At 32.8% G+C, this 19,685-nt stretch overlaps 1 protein-coding gene across 2 annotated transcripts in view; it reads right to left on the reverse strand.

Moving 5' to 3' along the window:
- LOC138331994 (huntingtin-interacting protein 1-like) overlaps nucleotides 1–19,685 on the reverse strand; it is a 58,449-nt gene that overhangs the window by 33,670 nt on the left and 5,094 nt on the right. The window contains exons 3-19 of one of the 2 annotated variants that reach the window (XM_069279903.1): nucleotides 15,131–15,273; nucleotides 14,321–14,377; nucleotides 13,740–13,820; nucleotides 12,868–12,944; nucleotides 11,384–11,398; nucleotides 8,633–8,694; nucleotides 8,037–8,177; nucleotides 6,723–6,780; nucleotides 6,159–6,234; nucleotides 5,520–5,669; nucleotides 4,901–4,950; nucleotides 4,371–4,443; nucleotides 4,167–4,259; nucleotides 3,873–3,951; nucleotides 3,430–3,518; nucleotides 3,028–3,096; nucleotides 739–876 (exon numbers count right to left, since the gene is read on the reverse strand). In XM_069279903.1, the coding sequence (XP_069136004.1) occupies nucleotides 739–876; nucleotides 3,028–3,096; nucleotides 3,430–3,518; nucleotides 3,873–3,951; nucleotides 4,167–4,259; nucleotides 4,371–4,443; nucleotides 4,901–4,950; nucleotides 5,520–5,669; nucleotides 6,159–6,234; nucleotides 6,723–6,780; nucleotides 8,037–8,177; nucleotides 8,633–8,694; nucleotides 11,384–11,398; nucleotides 12,868–12,944; nucleotides 13,740–13,820; nucleotides 14,321–14,377; nucleotides 15,131–15,273 (1,451 nt within the window). The remainder of the gene's footprint in view (nucleotides 1–738; nucleotides 877–3,027; nucleotides 3,097–3,429; nucleotides 3,519–3,872; nucleotides 3,952–4,166; nucleotides 4,260–4,370; nucleotides 4,444–4,900; nucleotides 4,951–5,519; nucleotides 5,670–6,158; nucleotides 6,235–6,722; nucleotides 6,781–8,036; nucleotides 8,178–8,632; nucleotides 8,695–11,383; nucleotides 11,399–12,867; nucleotides 12,945–13,739; nucleotides 13,821–14,320; nucleotides 14,378–15,130; nucleotides 15,274–19,685) is intronic. The other variant, XM_069279902.1, reaches the window with a different exon arrangement.

The raw sequence follows: 19,685 nt of genomic DNA on the forward strand, positions 1-19,685 counted from the left end.
GCTTCAAACATCTGGTTTGGGAATAAATCAAAGCATTTTTTTTATTGGAATTCAATTTTCTACTTCTGATTTTTTTAACATGACCCATGCTTTGATTCAAGATGCAGAGTTTGTTGGTAAAAGGGGGCAGGACACTATATAACACTATAACAAGATGCTGTCGTCCTGCTACCATATACACCATAACGAGCGCTCATCCACAGTGACAATGGGGTTACTTCAATAACAAACGCAGCACTTATTAGTTTAATACAGATATCTAACTGCCATATGTATATATTTTAAACGGTGAAGTCATTTGTTTATGTTACGAGCTGATAACATAATTTCTTAAGCCTGTGAAAATGTTTGATACAAGCAAGATTAAATTATTGATGTTTTTCTGTGGGAAAGTATTTACAGAGTTCCATTAACTATGAATTTTTTCCTAAACTTGTGTCTACAAGAACATTTTCAAATCCAGAATTAACTTAAATTAAGGAACGTTCATGAAACTGAGGCCAGATTCAAACTTCTTTTCTATGATAAATAAGCCGTGAATGAGAAGTGTGAAGATGTGTAAGGCTCTTTTATAACTTCATTTAGGACTAAGATCATCGTGGGAAGATGCGCAAGATCATCGAGGGAAGAGGCACCCATCATGGTGAATATGGTATAAACATGACAACAAAAACACTACAGTAACTAGCACTGTCTGCTTTGTTACTTTAACATTCCAACCCCTGTAAGATGCTGTACCTCGGCAGATTTCTCAAGCTCGGTATTTTTGGCAGTGGCTACAGCTAGTTGTGAGGTGACCTCGTCCGCACTCTGCTGTAAACTTTCCTGTAGAACTTTACGTTCGTTTTCCATCCTCTGTATATCCCCCTGAGATTCCTGTAATGTTAGGGTTATAGACACACGACACATTAACATGCAATACAGATGCACACTACAATTAGTATCAGAACTATTTACTAAGGTTTCTTATACTACAAGGTATGTAATACTATCAATTAGGGCCTTTCAAAATGTAAATCACAGTACACTACTTTTGTTAAATGACAACCTTGATATAGGTCAAGGGTCAAAATGTAAATTACAGTCACTTACTTTTTACATGCCATCCTTAATACAGGTCAAAGGTCAAAATGTAGGTTTCGGTTACCTACTTTTGTAATATGATACCCTAACTTCACCTTGGTGAACTAATGACCTATATGAATGATATGTAAACAAACCTGTTGGAATCACAAAAGACACAGAAACAAAAAGGATAGAGCAGCAAAAAACAACGATACAACTCTCTTGGGAAGTATAGGGAAAGATAAATGCACTGCATGCTATCTAAGGATTCAGTTTCATCATATGAGTATAGAATCAAGCAAGTTTGTTTCCATGGCAACAGAAAAATAATGAAAAGAAAATTTTGTTAATCTATGAAAATTTACATTAAGGGTATAAGCAAATATATGCATACTTTGTTTTGATACTGAGGAGCATGATGATAATTATATACAGTCAAACCTCAATGATTCAAACTCCGATGAATCAAATTTCTCGCTGTATCGAACTTTTTGTCTGGTCCCGAATTTCTTCACTATATAACATTACTAACTAACCCATGTATAAATCAAAGTTTTAAGAATCGAAGTTCTCGATGTATTGAACTTTTTTCATGGACCATTTGTTATAGAATTATAGGTAACTGACACTCAATGATTCGAATAAAAATTTACCTGTACAGATCAGGTGTTTGCCGATACCCTGCGGCATGCTGTCACACCTAGCTATCTCGCGATGGCCCTTTGACGGACAATAGGGATTATGACAGCTTGTGTTGCTTGCTTGATATCATCAAGATAATTAATATCACTGATCAGGCCGATACCCGGTTCTTTGTTTTTACAAGCTGCATTATTAAATCATTAGTACGGCAAAGATACAGTTAGTCGTTTTTGATGTTCGCTGCCGCTATTGGTAGCTGTTTGTAGAATTTATGGAACAGGAAACAGCGAACCACATTATTGGTAACTCATACTCAAAACTGTTACATTGCAAAACTTTGGCATAAATTCTGGAGCAAATCAATCATTCTAAATCGAAGTATTTTGTACGTGTTGTAGCGCCTTCGGTTCCTCCTTTTTAGTTTTGTTTTTACAACTTGTTTTTGTTTTTATATTCATTCCGTAATATTAACCATCGCTTAAATAGTCACCTAACGTAACACATATATACATGGGTAGTACACGTAAGTCTTTTTTATAATTACATGTATTGCTAACGATAGCAATACATGTGATTAACTGCATACTTTGTTTTTATTTTGTTTTGTTTGTGGTAATTACAATGATTATAAAGTTTACGGAACAAAGACGACATGTACACAACTACCACAGTTGGTCATGGTAAAAAAACATCGGTCTAATTTCAACAATGAATAATTCGAAGTTTCGATGTTTCAAAGTTTTTCTGACGGTCCCTTGAACTTCGATACATCGAGGTTTGACTGTAATGTTTAGGACATGCACCAATATAAGTATGAAGTACAAAATACAAATGCTACATTATGCTATCTTAATATCTTTACCATATGCACTTCTGTATCTATAACTACACGTGCTGTAAAGTATTATATGTAAGAAAACTGCCGAGATAGTGTTGGGGGTTACATAATAAATACAGTCTCTTCTCACTGGTTTAGTGTTTCCATACATTGATTTATCTCAAACAAGCTTAGGTTTATTGGATACAGTCAAACATAGAAATATTTTAACAGCAAATTAAAGGGTGAACATTGAAAGGCATCAATCTGAAATATCTGGAAAAGTACAACAAGGATTAACATTACAACAAATAGAATTACAACAGAAATATTTAACTTATTTTTAAAATTATAATACCTTTATTTACAATTTTTTTTAAATAAAAATAAGACTTGGCAAAATGTTTGGCAAAAGTGTTTCTGATATCATCCTAAAATCTCTTAATATCTTACTTTTGTTCTTTTGTTTTCTGGTGATATAAAAAAACTAGTGTTCTTCCTACCTTCAGTAATTGTTCTTTTTCTTGCAGAGATCTCCGCTCTCCTTCTAACTTTTTTGTCGTTTCAGCATTCTGAAACAAATGAATACATGTATACAGTATATGTTTAAATAATTATCACATCAAAATTTGCAAATAGTTATTGCAATTAAAATCTTAATTTCCTTCTGTTGGTAATGTCAATCACATCAAAACAAGAGTTATTTTATAACAGTGTAATAGCAATGTTCTTATCCTTAATCATTCTTTAAATCTAAATACGTGTGTATTGAAATTCATTTCAGGGACATGTCTATTCATATATCAAACACATAAGCGTAGTTGAGGAAAAAGCTTACTAAGCTGTAGTTTAAACGTAACTACCGACTAACTAACATTTCAAGTGTGTATTTCTTCTACACTTACTGTTCTTAACAGATTCACATGTTCTTCTCGTAATTTCCCATATATATCTTTCATTTTCTTAAATTTTTCTTCATTGGCCTTTGTTGCTTCTACAAGAAAAAGAAAATGTTATCATTAAATCCCAGGCAAAAATGAAATAGGTAGGAAGATTACTCCATTCGGCAGTACAATATACATAGGTTTTATATAGAATACAAACTTTTATATTTATATTATATCATAACTTATTATAATTGTGTATAATACCAATGTATATTGTACAGTGTAAAACAGATAATTTTATTACATATATACTCATAAATCAAAATGTAACTGACCCCAATATTAACTAAAAGTATTTTAAGAACAATGGAACTAAACATGTACAAATGTACTTAAATCAAAATTACCACAGCATATATTGTATCATTAGCCAGCTATAAAAGAGTATTTTAAGATCTCACTTTCTGACTCTGATAGTTTAACAGCAGCTCCAGCATGCACACTTGCTTCTTCAAGCTTCTTCTTCAGACTGTCATTTTCCTTCATAAGTACATTGTACATGTAATTTAATATTTCAATGAAATTCAAAATTTTTATCACAATAACGTTATATCTAAATCAAGTCTTTTGCTTATTGATATTAAACCTTTTTTGTTTCCTTGTACAAAATACAGGCAGCACAGAAAGATTAGATACTGATCAAAATGAAGATTGAGGAACATCAGTAATTTTAAGATTAATTTTGATAAACAAACCTTTAAGGACTTTTCAGCAGAATGTCGTAGCTCAGATAAGATCTTTTCTAGCCTTGCAATTTCCTCTTTCTGAGCTGTGATGATTTTCATATCCTGTATTAATAAAAGAAATGTTTCTTTGCACTATGGTATACAATATCATAATACATATCTATTTATAGGTTAGTAAGAGTAAATCAATATCATAAATACATGCATGCTTACCTCGTTTCTCATTCTTTCCAACTCTGCTCTCAGCTGTTGGACCTCTCGTGTTAGCCGCTCAATCAACAGATCTCTGTAAAAATATTCCATAAGTGATATATAACTATTCAAGTAACTCAATCAACAGATCTCTGTAAAAATATTCCATAAGTGATATATAACTATTCAAGTAACATCTAGAAATGAAATTTGATGAACTGTAAATTCAATTATTGAATAACACCAAAGGCATGAAACCATTCTCTTTTGAAAATAAAACAACAATTATGCTATAACATAACCAAACAATAAACAGATTTCAAATCCATCAAATAGATTCAGAAATCCAAACTCATATAGAGTGTGAGCCCGTGTTAATCCAAACCCAGAGAGTCCCAAAACTCACAGTCCAGACAAAATATTAGGAACAGATTTGATTGTCTAAGTGAACATAATCTGACAGTGCAGAAAATTCACATTCTGGACGGATTGGGCAGAGGACACAAGTGCCTGATTAACAAGGGTCCACTGTATTATAGATAGATACTGACCTCTCATCAGTTTCTGGTGGACCAAAACCATTCCCAAAGGATTCATCAAACTGGAAAGTATTATAAAATTGTATCAGACTCATAACAAATATACAATATACTACTCACTTCACCCTGCTCAACCTTGATGAATACAAGCCACAATGTATCTCTCGACTAGAGAACTCCTATTTAGCTTGATCTATTGAGCATCAGTCTAGTAAGTTAAGATCTCTGTTACATAAAATAAATTTTACCTATTATCTTAAGGTCCTTGAAACAAAGTTTAGGAGCAGTAACAATGATAAAATCAATCAAATTATTCATCTAAGCAATATTTCAGCTGCCATGATTCCATGAAGTTTAGGTTTTATTAGCTTAACGTCCAATTAACAGCCATGGTCATGTAAGGAGGTGCCAGGTTTGTTGGAGGAGGAAAGCCAGAGTACCCGGAGAAAAACCATGGGACATCTTAACCACTCAGCTACTGCGGCCTCATGATTCCATGAGCACTCTCTATATATAAACTAATAGTACATTTGCAACTTGTCATTATAAAATAATTTTAGATAGTTAGATAGATATAATCCACATACAACCAGAGTAAAATAACTACATCCTTCCACAGATAAGTGTTTACCTGAGGAGGATCAGAAGTGTCCACCAGATCTCCGATACTATCAGTGTCTGGAGTTTCCAGCTCGGGTTCTGGTTCAGGCTCCGTTGGCACAACAGCTACAGGTTTCACGTGTTTGTTAAAGTCAGAAGCAATTAAGAAATTTGGAGGCTCCTGTAACCAAAATTCATCAAATGCATGTTTTGTGCATGTATTACTCAATCAAATAAGTTACATTTATTATTAATTATATTTCCATTTCTTTAAACAATTTTTATCTAATTTTATACACAAATAACAAATAAATACATGTAGGTCAATATCCAGCCTGTGGAACATAAGACACAAATAACCAAAGTGAGCTAAGGGTCTGATTAGTAGGTAGCTGAAGACATAGCCTAGACTAGATAATAGGCTAAAGAAATTAACATAATTGTTATATAAGGACAAAATGTAAAGCACCTGAACTCTAGTAAAGGATGGGGATGGTGGACTCAAAGCCCATTCCTATGTCATAGAAATCAATCGACCCGAGTCTTACATGTCCAAGGTTCAATTAAAACCAAAGATAGTGAGCTCCATCAATTAATCAATCACTGAGTCAACTGCTGATCTACAGTTTAGCATTTATACTAAATTTGTGCAACATTGTTTTGTACTTACATCGGGTAAAAACGGAACCTGGACCAGATTTTTAAAGTACTGTAAGTTACTACTGCTGAGGTAAAATTGCTTAAGACTGAAATGTAAAGAAAATTAAAAGTTCTACTAACATTTTAAACATGAACTTGGATATCATATTTATTTGCAGATAATATAAATATGTTATGATACATAGATCTTAGATTTTACACTTTCGGAGGACCAGAGTTTATAAAGAAATACATTGTAACCTGTCAAAACTGACCTTTTTCTAATCTGGATCACTGTCTTGTTCAGCTTAATTGTATGGCATATTCTGTCCTGATTGATAGTGATTAAACCTGCATATTCTGGAACCTGTATCTACTGACCATATATGCTGGTCACTGTGACATTTTATATAGTCTACTTTATTGATGACATCAACATCAGAAGAAAAGTAAAACTTTTTAAATTTGCTTAGGAAAATATTCATTTTGAGGTTAATAATAGATAAATATGTATCAATGCTAAAATCAATGATTTTTATTCTATAGTTTTTTACAACAAGATCATATCACAGGAGTATGTGTCTGTCTATCTCACCGTTTATATGCTGATAGAAAGCGGTCCCTGTGTCCCGACAAGGTATCAGGGGGGAGACCTGCAAAATAAATACACACCAAAGTTTAAAAATGTTGGTAAAAGATGTCGTCAACATACAGTTCAGTCTGAACATGTTTACAAACCTTGTCAACAAATCAATGGACGACTAGTATTTCTGAGATAATTTATTCTCGCACCTCGGACAGGAAATCTCACGTGATACCCAGTGCTATATTTTTCTATCTCGTCCAATCTGTCTGGTACCTTTACGCGATTTTTGGCGGAACTTTATGCCATTCATGTAACAGTCCCCGCGCATATGACGTCATACTCTTGAATCGGTGACATCACAGGGTTCAGAATACCAATATTATTAGAAATATGTGCATTCAGTCATTAACCATGCTTTGTTTGGTTGTTGTTTTTTATTGTTAAAATATGTACCAATTGATCATCGTCGTTTTTCTTTGATATAACTGAAATATAGTTTCACGCGGAGTGACTTCGAAGAGCAGATGAAATGGTTAATCGGCTTTGAACCAGGAATAATTTTACCCTTTGAACGGTGTATATACATGTAGATGGGTTTTGTTACGCCTTAGAGGCGCGAGAAAAAAATCTATTACCTGTAAGTGATCGAGATCGGGTTTTTTCAGTCTCAGGCTAAGATTTTGTAATATCAACGCCTCGGTTGGGATTATGTTACAAAATCTTAACCCTCGACTGAAATAACCCGATCTCTATCATTTACAGGTAACATATTTTATTAGTCACATATTGTCAAACATATTCAGACAGAACACAGTCAAAACTGTAACATGAATAAGTTTTGTATTTATCTAAAAACTTGATTCAAATTTTGAAAAAATTCCAATGTATAATGAATTTTTTGCTTATATGACCAACAGGCTACTTCCAATTTAACTTGATAAAAGTTTCAGTTGCATCCACTTTGTCATTTTGTCATCATCATAACTCTTTCTAAATTTAGAAACCAAGAACCAGATATATGGCTTGTATTTGTGTTACGATTTCCCAAACATTTACAGGTAACTATATACAATTCAATCTTAGTAAATACAGAGCAGCATGTACTCAACAAACCTTAAACTTAAATAATACGTAAAAGAGTTAGGAATGCCTGTAAGACATCAATGCTGTATATACATATGCCCACACTTCAATTAAAAACTGACAATTGGATGGGACGAGACAGAACAAGCTGCACATGGACAACACTAAATGCATCCATTTCAAAGTGGGCCATTAAAAATTCACATTTGATAAAGATATGAAAAAATATAAGATACTTACTAGAGTGCAGTCTAAACAGAGATTTGACTATATAATCGTACAGCTGACACGAGTCTTGAATACAAAGAATCAAGGGAGCTAATCGACACTGGCCAGAGTTTGTCATGGAATTGGATCTTGACATATCCAGAGAACCGAATACTGAAAAAATAATACACAAACACAATTATGTTATACCATAAAATCAATAGGAATTGGATAAGTGCAGTCAAATGCAACTGAAGTCACATCTCAAAAAGTTATCTGCCCTTGTGGGTATGGAGGTATCCATGGTGATGTCATGTGTTTGCAAGCATAACATCACAATTTTTTTATAGAAAACGATGCGAGTTTGACTCACAAAATAATGACATCAATTTATGCATACCTGCAAGATGAGAAAATAACAATTCATAATATGCAAAGATTGGAATATGGTACAGATTAAAAAAATAAATGCGAATACAAACTTTACATATTCCCATATTGAATTTATAATTTCTAATTTATTCTGATATCATGTTGATTACTCAATTCAAGGCAAATATTTCTCAAAAAAGAATCATTGAAAGAGTTTCAGCCCCTTTAAAGCCCCTGTATGTTAATAAGGTACTTACCATATTGTTGGAGATTAAGGATTTCATCCATGTAGTCAAGCATGTCGACACAAATCTCAAAGCTGTAGTAACAAATGATATACATACATGATAATATTAGTTAGATCTCAGGTAAAGCACACCATAATTATGTAACTACCGATGTATACACCAAATCTCTATATCTTAATTCATACTCTGTCAAGCAATTATTCATAGAATTACTTACCCTTGTTTTTAGTAACCATTGCTTACTTTCATTCATTTATGACAGTTAAGCAAACCAACTTTCTTTTGGGAATTTTGTGATTAAACAAAATGTGAAAGTTTATCTCCCTGAATCATTTTGAAAAAAATATAAAAGGTAACAAATAGTCACCTATTACAATCATGCAATAGGTACATTCTATACAATGCTTATTTTTTTAGACTTAAAATTTGTCCTTATTAAGAGATTTTTTCAAGCAAACAGCTGAATTCTTACTATCAAAGAAAGTGAAGCAGTTTTTGAAGAGTTTAAAGGAATTATAATTTGGGTAGGAATTCATTAGAAGAAACATTTTTCAGCTCTACACTCTTTCCACAGATTCCCTAAAATGATGTAAAGCCACTACTATTTCAATGTATATATTGCAGCATTTTTCTTTCATGCTATTTCAAAAATCAATTATTTACTATTATATAATGTCTCATGAAACCTGATTTTCATATACATGTACATGTATTTACAATTATCTCTACCAAGTAAAAAAATATGAAACTAATTAACCATCACCATATAAGTGCATGTATAAAGCTGCTCATGCATTAGATATCAAACTGATCATATAAGTTAAGAGTCACTGCAAATAAATTAGGAAAGGAATTCTCCTTAATTAGGTCTCAAATTCACAACAATTAATATTTTACCCAAATGTGACCCATCACCAGTGACAACAAATGTCTCCACTAAATCCATTACAAGCATAGTTATTATTGATAATCTTTATCTGTTTACTGATAATTGAACCTAAATATATTTACCAACTATGGGCCATTGAATCAAAGCTGAGCTATTATATGCAAAAATTATCGGAAGAATGACCTAAGAATTTCTCCTTCTCCTTCATTTCTCAATGTTGAGAATATTGTACCCGGGTAATTACGTCAAAATCACAACCTTGACCTAGTTTAATTCTTTATGTCAAAGTTTGTTGCAATATTTAAAGTCAATATTTCAGGTCAGTATTCAAAATAACAATGAACATGTGACAGTTTATTAGCCAATGAGAGTGGAGGAAAATCATAGAGTATCTAATACCAGGTACGCCAATATGAGGTGTAAACACACTATCACAACAATCCAGGTCTTGAACAACATGGTCTCTTCATGGAGGGCACTGAGCCAAAGGCCAATAACATTCAGAAGTAAACGGAACAATATCGGAAAGATATTTCAGGAATTACAATAACGCTAACATAACAGTCATTACTGGCCGTATATGAAATTCATAATTTCATCAAGAGACATTGCATGTATCTGATTGATTCATTGGAGTAATGCTAAAGTCTGTTTACATGATATTAGTTTCTAACATAATTCATAATCTCAATATTAATTTTCTGAAGAAAGTATTTTCTTTATTCTGTCTGTGCATACATGAATTACATAATTACCTCCTATACAAGCTAGGCATTGATTGTGACACATCTGTTTGCTAGCTGTCATACATTTCAAACAAACTGATGTTAGTTTTCTGTCACAAAATGATAGTCATGGAGTCACAATTTATACTTATCTATGGAGGAAATAAGTGTCCCTATAATATGCACAGACAATAGATAATAATTGATCTCAACATTCTGTTTGACTACATATCAAAATACATCTTTATCAAACACACTCAATGCACAGTATAATTGGTTTATAAGTCTGTAGATAATACATCTTTTTCTTCATAAAAATGATTCTGTATATATGATATTATATATTCTGTCAAAGCTTATAAAATCTGCATAAAATGAAATATATTTCTCTGATGACTAGCAACACCTAATCTAGCTTAACCATCATGCCATCTCAAGAAATTTTTCAAATATGTCAATATTTTCCTGAGATATTTGACTGTTATGTAAATATATTTTTAATTTCATGGAAGTGACAAAGGATTTATTGAACTTTAATGATTATCTTAATGAAAATACATTTTTTTTAGGAAAATAAAGATTACTGATTAGATGAATCATACTTCTTATTTGAGCATTCAAGATAAATATGGTTAAAACATATTAATTGAATTATCGAAATGAACAAATACCCACTTTAAATCAAGGCAATATTTAAAATCTGTCATGTAATACACTAGATCCAAATAGGTCCAACAGTTTTCTGAATTCCATAGATATAATTTTTTTTCTATTTTATTGATTAATAATTAGAAAATCACTGATTAATCAGAACATGAAACTCAATATAACACCGTCCAGCAGATCTTGTTCTACTTCAAAAATCTTTATCCATTTTGAACATAATCATAACTGATTAGCGTTTAAAATGAATTCAAAAGAAAATCTTTCTTTACCCACATCGTTTTGGTACAGTGTATCTTGAAACCCCTGTATTGGCGTTTGACCTGTTACTTGTTTAATTATGAATGGAATAAAGATGTTGATGTAGAACAGGACCTGTACACTTCCCATGGTTACTATTAATTTCCGGCCCCACTAGCAGCAGACACTATACCACTACCAGGGGACAAGTTAGCCAAACAAAGGGAGGTAATTCACACTTGCCTATACATGGCATCGCTGTGCATTCATAGGAAAAAAGCATTCCATATGGTTAGTATGAATAGTCATAAATAGAAAATCAGTAAAATTTAGATGGAGCCAATTCTATTTTTATTATGAAATTAGGGTAATGCTCTGTACATTTTTATAATCATTAACAAAATAATCAATAATTTCAGAGTTTTGTGTATATTATTAATTATACATGTATATATTATAATATTATCTAATATAAAAAAAAAATATGGAGAAACAATGATACTTAATACTGTCATTTACCTTGTTCATCAATATATCTCTTGAAATTCAATTAAAATATTTCATGCTACATTTTTCATGTTTTGGTGCCAATTCAACAAGTCTAATATTAGCATGTCACATAACAAAGTGATGAAAAATATAATAAACATAATGTTCTTGAATTCTGATTGTTGTATTTTAAACTACAAATACATGTATAGATAATATACTTATCTATTTAATCTACCAGTTAAGTTACTATATTTACTAACAACAGAAGCCAAATTACAAAACACATGTATATATATATGAAATTACTCTCTTTAATTTTCAAAAAAAGATTTTTTTTCCAAATGCTCTTAAATTTTGAGTACATTGTATTATGAAATTAACTGAATGATCAAATTGAATACCAATTAACTGAAATGATAAAATTAAATACCAATTAACTGAATGATAAAATCAAATACCAACTGTTTATCTGATTTGGTTGTCAGTAACCGTTTCCCAGTGTATTTTATGCTAATTAGTCTATAAATTATATCAGTCTACTATTTTAATCCTTCACCTTAATTTTGACATGCAAGTTCTTGATCCAAAGACATGAAAATGAATTTATTGGTTACAATATAGCAACAATAGATATAATTTTTTAATGTTAATAGTCATTCAACTTAATTAAGATATCAAAAATTTAAAATAACAAAAAATATAATATTTATCATAAAACATGCATTATTAAGCATGCAAGGAACAATGGCTTTAATCTATAATGAAATATTTCCGCTGAAGCAGAAATTCAATCATAATACACACATATGGTTCTTTTTTTAAACTGATCGATGAATTCAAATCTCATGATTTATATGTCTTTTAGTTATGTAGAGTTATCTACCCTTTTGAGTATGATAATATAATAGACGATGCTGTCATATTAATTAATCTTAACAACAAAAATACAACCATCTGTGGTTGACGAGGTCTTCAAGATCACATTTGGGTTATTTATTAGAATAACAGATGGAGCCATTGCCAAGCTCTGACGGCTGATTGTGTTTTTGTTTGTTATACGCTAGCTTTCCTCTATATACCCGACAAATCCTGAAGTGTCACTCACTGTCAATTATATAAATATATAATATATATATATATAAACTTTAAACCCATACTAATCTGTTCACAAGGGTAGATAACTCTACAAGAAATAAAGATAGAATAGAAAACAGTATCCCCAGTGGTTTACTTACTAATTGTTCACATCTGATCCACAAATCTTGGAGAACTGCTCATCAGACATAATCAGACTGCCAGGTATATGGTTGTTCTTGAAATCAAACAAATAAATGTATGTAAGAGCAGAGGAAAATGTCAGGCCAAGCTTGGTTTCAAACCCAGAACCTCTGCATACTGTCTAAATACTCTATTGATTGATCCCTTAGTTAACGATGATTGACCCAATCAAGAACCAATTGAACCACTACATATCGAAAAAAAAAAAAATCAGTTATATCAAATATCTATCTACATTAAGTATTACATATAAAAAAATTAATCTAATTATTTAATTTGTTATTTCATATTTTGCCCTATTTCTTCCAAAAATATCCCAGATGAAATATTTTCCAAAATGAAAAACATTTCTACTTTACAAATCATTTACAGATTGAAATGACCAAATTTATCTTTTTCATCTATTTTTTTAATCAGTAGGGTATTATAGAATCTTACATGGGTCTGTCAAGTGGACAGGGATATCTCAACTCGAGGGAAAGATTTTGGCTAATCAACCCAAGGCTTGCTGAGGGTCAATGGTAAAAATCTTTCACGAGGGTTGAAATATCCCTGTCCTCCTGACTGGCCCATGTAAGATTCTTTTTCTCCAATAATTTAACCAGAAATGGTGAAAATTCAGTCAACATGAACGTAATTGTGCGTAAAATTGGTCGCCGCATGTATTGATGACGTCACTGTCTAGCGAGTGTGAGCTGTATGTCTTTTCTCTATAAGCCTGTAAAAGACAGAGTTATCTTTTCTCTAGCAACCGGGGGATAACCCTGTCAAGTATATAGGAGAAAGAATTGTCAGATAATCGTGTAGCTCAGATTAATATTGACCTCACCTTTTTGTGGAATTTCATTTTCTGTACTAACAGCGCACAGTAGCTTGCTATCAGTCGCCCATACCCTTCTCGTAGGTGACTCTGACAACACAAATACATATTTATCATCCATACAGGACAAAATGGTGTTTGTTTGTCTTTTAATACAATGACAACAGAAAAATAGTATGAATTAATGTCTCAGACATAAAATAACAAATACAGTGGAACCCAGGTAATATTGAAGTCTCCGGGGAATGTAAAATCTCTTCAAAGTATCCAGATTTCAATATAACCGAGGAGAAAGACAATGAATATGTGTGATCAGGGATTATAATTCATTTCATATTAATCAATACTTCAATATAACCAATTTAAAATGAAGTGAGTCCCACTGTATCTCTAAAATGAGCAACTTGTTTTAATATGTTCTAACATAGATTGAATAAACACACAATTTCAGTGACTGAAGTTGTGCAGGATGATAAGGATAATAATCTATTAAATATTACTGGCATAATCTGATTATTACCTACCCGTAGTTAATCTTATTCTGTCTTTTTGCTATACAGAGTTATTTGCCCTTTGATTTCAGTACCTACCCATAATTTTCCCAAATCTGTAAGGTGGGATGAATATCGCCAGGAATCATGCATACACTGAAAATATACAATGTTCATTGAAACATTTTCCTACAAACTTCTCTCATGGTACAAAGTATTGATGGCAAAATATAATATTGAAATGATGTGTGTAGATTTAAACATATCATACAGATATACAGTAAAAATGTGTTATAATAAATTAGCAGCTCCCTCTGTCGTACAATCACTTGATCTGAATCAGTACATTTAAACCTGCCTTACCGACAACCTCTGTATAAAGACATTCTTCTTAATAAGACCACTTTGTCCAGGTCCCAATCAGCCATTTATAACACTATTTGGCCTGTGTAAAAAGACCACTTGTGTATCTTGTCTACAGAGAGCATGTGTCCCTTGGGTGGACTTTATAGACAGGTTTGACTGTATTTGCCTTTTTCTTTACAAAACAGTCGAACCTGTCTATAAAGACCACCAAACAGACAAAGGGAAAATCTAGTGGTCTTTATACACAGGTCATTTTTTTGGTGAAATTGGTCATTTGAGACCCTATTTATATAAGAAACTGGTCTTATTAATTTATTAAACATGTGGTCTTTATACAAAGATAGTCATGAAGGCAGATTGGACTTTAACTGCAAGCTAAATGAGTTGAATAATATTACACATACCATATTTTCCTGATAATAAATCGCACCTGTGTATAAGACGCAAAGGCCTTTTTTTTTTTTACAATTTTTTCATGTATCAAAAAGATGTTTTATCACTTTATATATGTTTGTCTTCAGGATATTGAAAAATGTTCCTTACATGTTTGTGTCCCTCTCGGAAGATCTTGTGGAGAACATGTAGAAACTTCCAGCACACAATTGGATTTCCTTGGACAGGAAGTTTGGAAGCCACACTCCAGAAAAGGCCTGCCCCATTGTCCTGGAATGTTCCTAGCACCGTGGCTGGTCTCAGTTAAGGGAATATTGTTATATACAAGTGTACAGTACTTTTCCAACTTTTACACAGTAATGCTGGGTGTTATGGGGGTGGGGTGGGAGTTGTCTTGTTTTCAGACATCCTGGCAAATTTTGAAAATTTGTGAAAATAGGTGGGAAGGGGGGGTCTTATTTCCGGAAGGGGTCTTATTTGCAATGAAATGCAATATATACATAATGTATACATGTAATACTTATACAGTTGTTTTCATATTCTGATACATAAAAATATTTGTTCAAGCTGTCAATGGCACAATTTCTTGATCATATATGCACAGTCAAACACTACACAATCTACAGATCATGTACCTGGTAGCTGATGGAATGGAATAGATCTCTCATTACTGACTGGCCATAATTTCATTGCCATGGTGTGAAAATCAATCTTAATTGTCTACTTGTATTTTGTACCTGAAACCTACATCCTAGTTATCATATAAATATACAACACCTCCATTGTATCTATACTTTAACATACATGTACTACAGGTTTTATTTAGTACAACAGGCCAGCCATAGCAGCAACTTTACAACACAAAGGCCTAACGATGATCAATAACTCATTTACTACTAAATCCTCCTAAAGTATGTATGATTCTCGTCTACCTGTAATTAGCTTTTAGTACAGGTAATAATGTAACACTACTTCAGCAGGCTAGGTGCAATACTTCACAGTCACATAGTAAAACAAAGTTGGGGCAGGGGGACAAGAGGGCTATGAGGGGAAGCTTTGGGGAATTAATACATGGAAAATACTAAGTTCAATGTGACTGTACCAGAATATCACTATGTATGATAATTACTTCCTGTAATAGTTGAAAGGGCCCAGTTTCACGAACACTCCTTAAATTTAAGGAATCCCTTAAGTTAAAATTCTCCATAGGAAAGCATTATAGATTTTAAGGATGACTCCTTAACTCAAGATTTTTTCCTTCATTTCTGTAATTTTTTAATTTTCTATGGGGAAATTTAAGTTAAGGAAATCCTTAAAGTTAAGAAATGTTTGTGAAATTGGGCCCAGGTACTGACTATATAAGCTACTACTGGGTGGTGGTTTTTCTTCAGGTTCTTCGACTTTCTTCCACCATCTAAACATGATATGTACGTCCTTAAATGACCCTGGTGATAAAACCACTGACCAGCAGTTAGCACCTGGCAACTGCTCACATGGGATTCAAACTTGCAACCCAGATGGGGGAGGGCAAATATGGTAAATATCGAGACATCTTATAACCATTCGGCCAGTGTGGCTCTGATAACAGATGAAATTGACTAAGTAGATATTCAATGTGTGGTCTAACATTCTAGTAAATCTGACTGATCATGATCAATAGCCAGATGTTGTGAAATATGTCACGAGAAGACAAATCAGACCCATCAATACACAGTATGAAGTATTGTTACTACAAAAACATTCCACCTGATCTTTTCAGGAGAAGATTGTTATATTAGCTGCTACTTACTATGACCTACAATCTACATTTTCCAGAACTAGGGATAGGGTATTGTAATCACACTTATAATTTAAATAAAAAATAATTTTATCTGTTATCTGTAAAGCGATAAAACATGTTGCTTTTAAATAATGACCACTCGAAAAATTCAATGTCAAAGAAAGATTAAGAAAACTTTAAAATGTCTATGAAAGGTTACCTATTTATCTGATCTCCTTACCTAGTGATAAAATCTGTTGTTTTTAAAAAATGACCACTTATTAAAATATTGATAAAAGATTAAGTTAAAAGTACCAATGAAAGATTTTTTTCACTCATCATGAGGTGGATGGCAAGTGAAAGAATCTCAGACTCTAAAAAAAACTTGGCAACATACATGTAGTATTTGCTTTATCATACATGTACACAAAAAGGTATTGCTTTATACAAACTATATACAGTACTGTACATGTACATGTACATGTAGTCATGATTAATACTTGTACTGGTATATACATGACGTTGTCTAGTCTACAGGAAATATTCTTATATATTTTTTAATATAGCTATAAACAACAACTGGCCATGGTATGAGTATACAATATATATACATGTACTACTAACTCACTCAGGACATTATTGACCGATTTATACCGGTATCCTATCCAAATTGAAGGTGAATGTAAACACATTTTTTATTTCTTAAAATCAACTACAGAGATTATAACCTATGGTTCTATGGTTTTTAGATAGGGATAATCTAAATGTGAGAATTTGGGACATATTTAAAAGGCAGCACATGCTGTTTGTTTTAATATAATCTTCCTGCAGTATCTTTTTCATCGCCCATTTAACTGTACTTTATATGTGTATATAAACAAAGGTGAGCATTAAAGTGTTAATTCTGTTAACTGAATAAAAAGAATTGAATTTAATGTGTATTGATATTCCAGAACTTTTTAACATTTGACATTTTAAACTAATACATGTATAACTTATTTGTCTTATTAATTTTTTTTTGCTGGGGGTAGGGTGGATATATTGGCAAGAATGAAATTCTACTGGTAATAATAACACTTTATATAATAATAAGATTTTAACAAAGACTGAGGGACCAGTACCACCACACGGTACATTCACTTTATGAATCATATTATCATCATATATATACTGCAGACCTTTAGGTCTTCAAGGACCTCAGTTGTGTCACTGGCATGTTTTACAATAACCATATATACTTAAAGTACATATAAGTAATTATTTCTATAGCATGGGGTTCATGTTTAGTACAGCTAATTAATATGATCCTTGGCAGTCACCCTTACTTAAAGGCAGGTCCAATGTATACGCCTATATATACTGACCTACTTATTTCTGATGTATTTATATACATATCTGTAGTAAAGTGAATGTACTTCATAGTGTAATCAATTTAAAAACTATATTTTATTCAAGATAGCCAAATCGCACAAGTAGAACTTGAGAAGAAGTTCAAAATGTGTTTTCAAGATGGCGGCTGTGGCGGCCATCTTGGATTTAGGATCAACCCGAAAAATAACAACACTTTGTCGGGACTATGTCAGGATCATTTCATGCAAGTTTCAGCCAAATCGCACCGGTAGAACTTGAGAAGAAGTTCAAAATGTGTTTTCAAGATGGCGGCTGTGGCGGCCATCTTGGATTTCGGATCGACCCGAAAAATAACAACACTTTGTCGGAACCATGTCAGGATCATTTCATGCAAGTTTCAGCCAAATCGCATTAGTAGAACTTGAGAAGAAGTTCAAAATGTGTTTTCAAGATGGCGGCTGTGGCGGCCATCTTGGATTTCGGATCGACCCAAAAAAATAACAACACTTTGTCGGGACTATGTCAGGATCATTTCATGCAAGTTTCAGCCAAATCGCACCGGTAGAACTTGAGAAGAAGTTCAAAATGTGTTTTCAAGATGGCGGCTGTGGCGGCCATCTTGGATTTCGGATCGACCCAAAAAATAACAACACTTTGTCGGGACCATGTCAGGATCATTTTTATGCAAGTTTCAGCCAAATCGCACTTGTAGAACTTGAGAAGAAGTTCAAAATGTGTTTTCAAGATGGCGGCTGTGGCGGCCATCTTGGATTTCGGATCGACCCAAAAAATAACAACACTTTGTCGGGACCATGTCAGGATCATTTCATGCAAGTCTCAGCCAAATCGCACTGGTAGAACTTGAGAAGAAGTTCAAAATGTGTTTTCAAGATGGCGGCTGTGGCGGCCATCTTGGATTTCGGATCGACCCGAAAAATAACAACACTTTGTCGGGACCATGTCAGGATCATTTCATGTAAGTTTCAGCTCAATCCCACTGGTCAAACTTGAGAAGAAGATTGAAATGTGAAAAGTTTACGGACGGCGGACGGCGGACGGCGGACGGCGGACGGCGCACGGCGCACGACGACGGACGAAGCATGATGACTATAGGTCATCCTGACCCTTCGGGTAATCAATTTAAAAACTATATTTTATTCAAGATAGCAAACATACCACTGGTCCAAATTTTATGCATTGGCTTTATATAATAAATAAGCTTATATAGATACTGATGCTGCTTCAGATGAAAATGTACGTATCACAATTTTCTCATCCCATTTTGCATAATAAAAAGGTACTGCAATATAATCAAGTACATTTGTATGTAATCTACATGTTAATCATTTCAACAATTAACATCCGCATTATAATGATGTTAAAATGACTTCCTCATTTTAATTCCCACAGAAATGAAATTCACCATGACACTAGACCTTGATTCCAAATCTACATCATATACATACAATATCATGTACTGTATATGTGTACGCCTATGTTGTGGGGGAAATTGATGTCTGAAAACCACATCATGTGACTCATAGGCCTCTTATAATTGTATTTTTACTTTCGATTGAAGCTTAAACATTTTACAAT

This window comes from Argopecten irradians, chromosome 9 (genome assembly GCF_041381155.1).
Source record: "Argopecten irradians isolate NY chromosome 9, Ai_NY, whole genome shotgun sequence".
NCBI classification, from domain to species: Eukaryota; Metazoa; Mollusca; class Bivalvia; order Pectinida; family Pectinidae; genus Argopecten; species Argopecten irradians.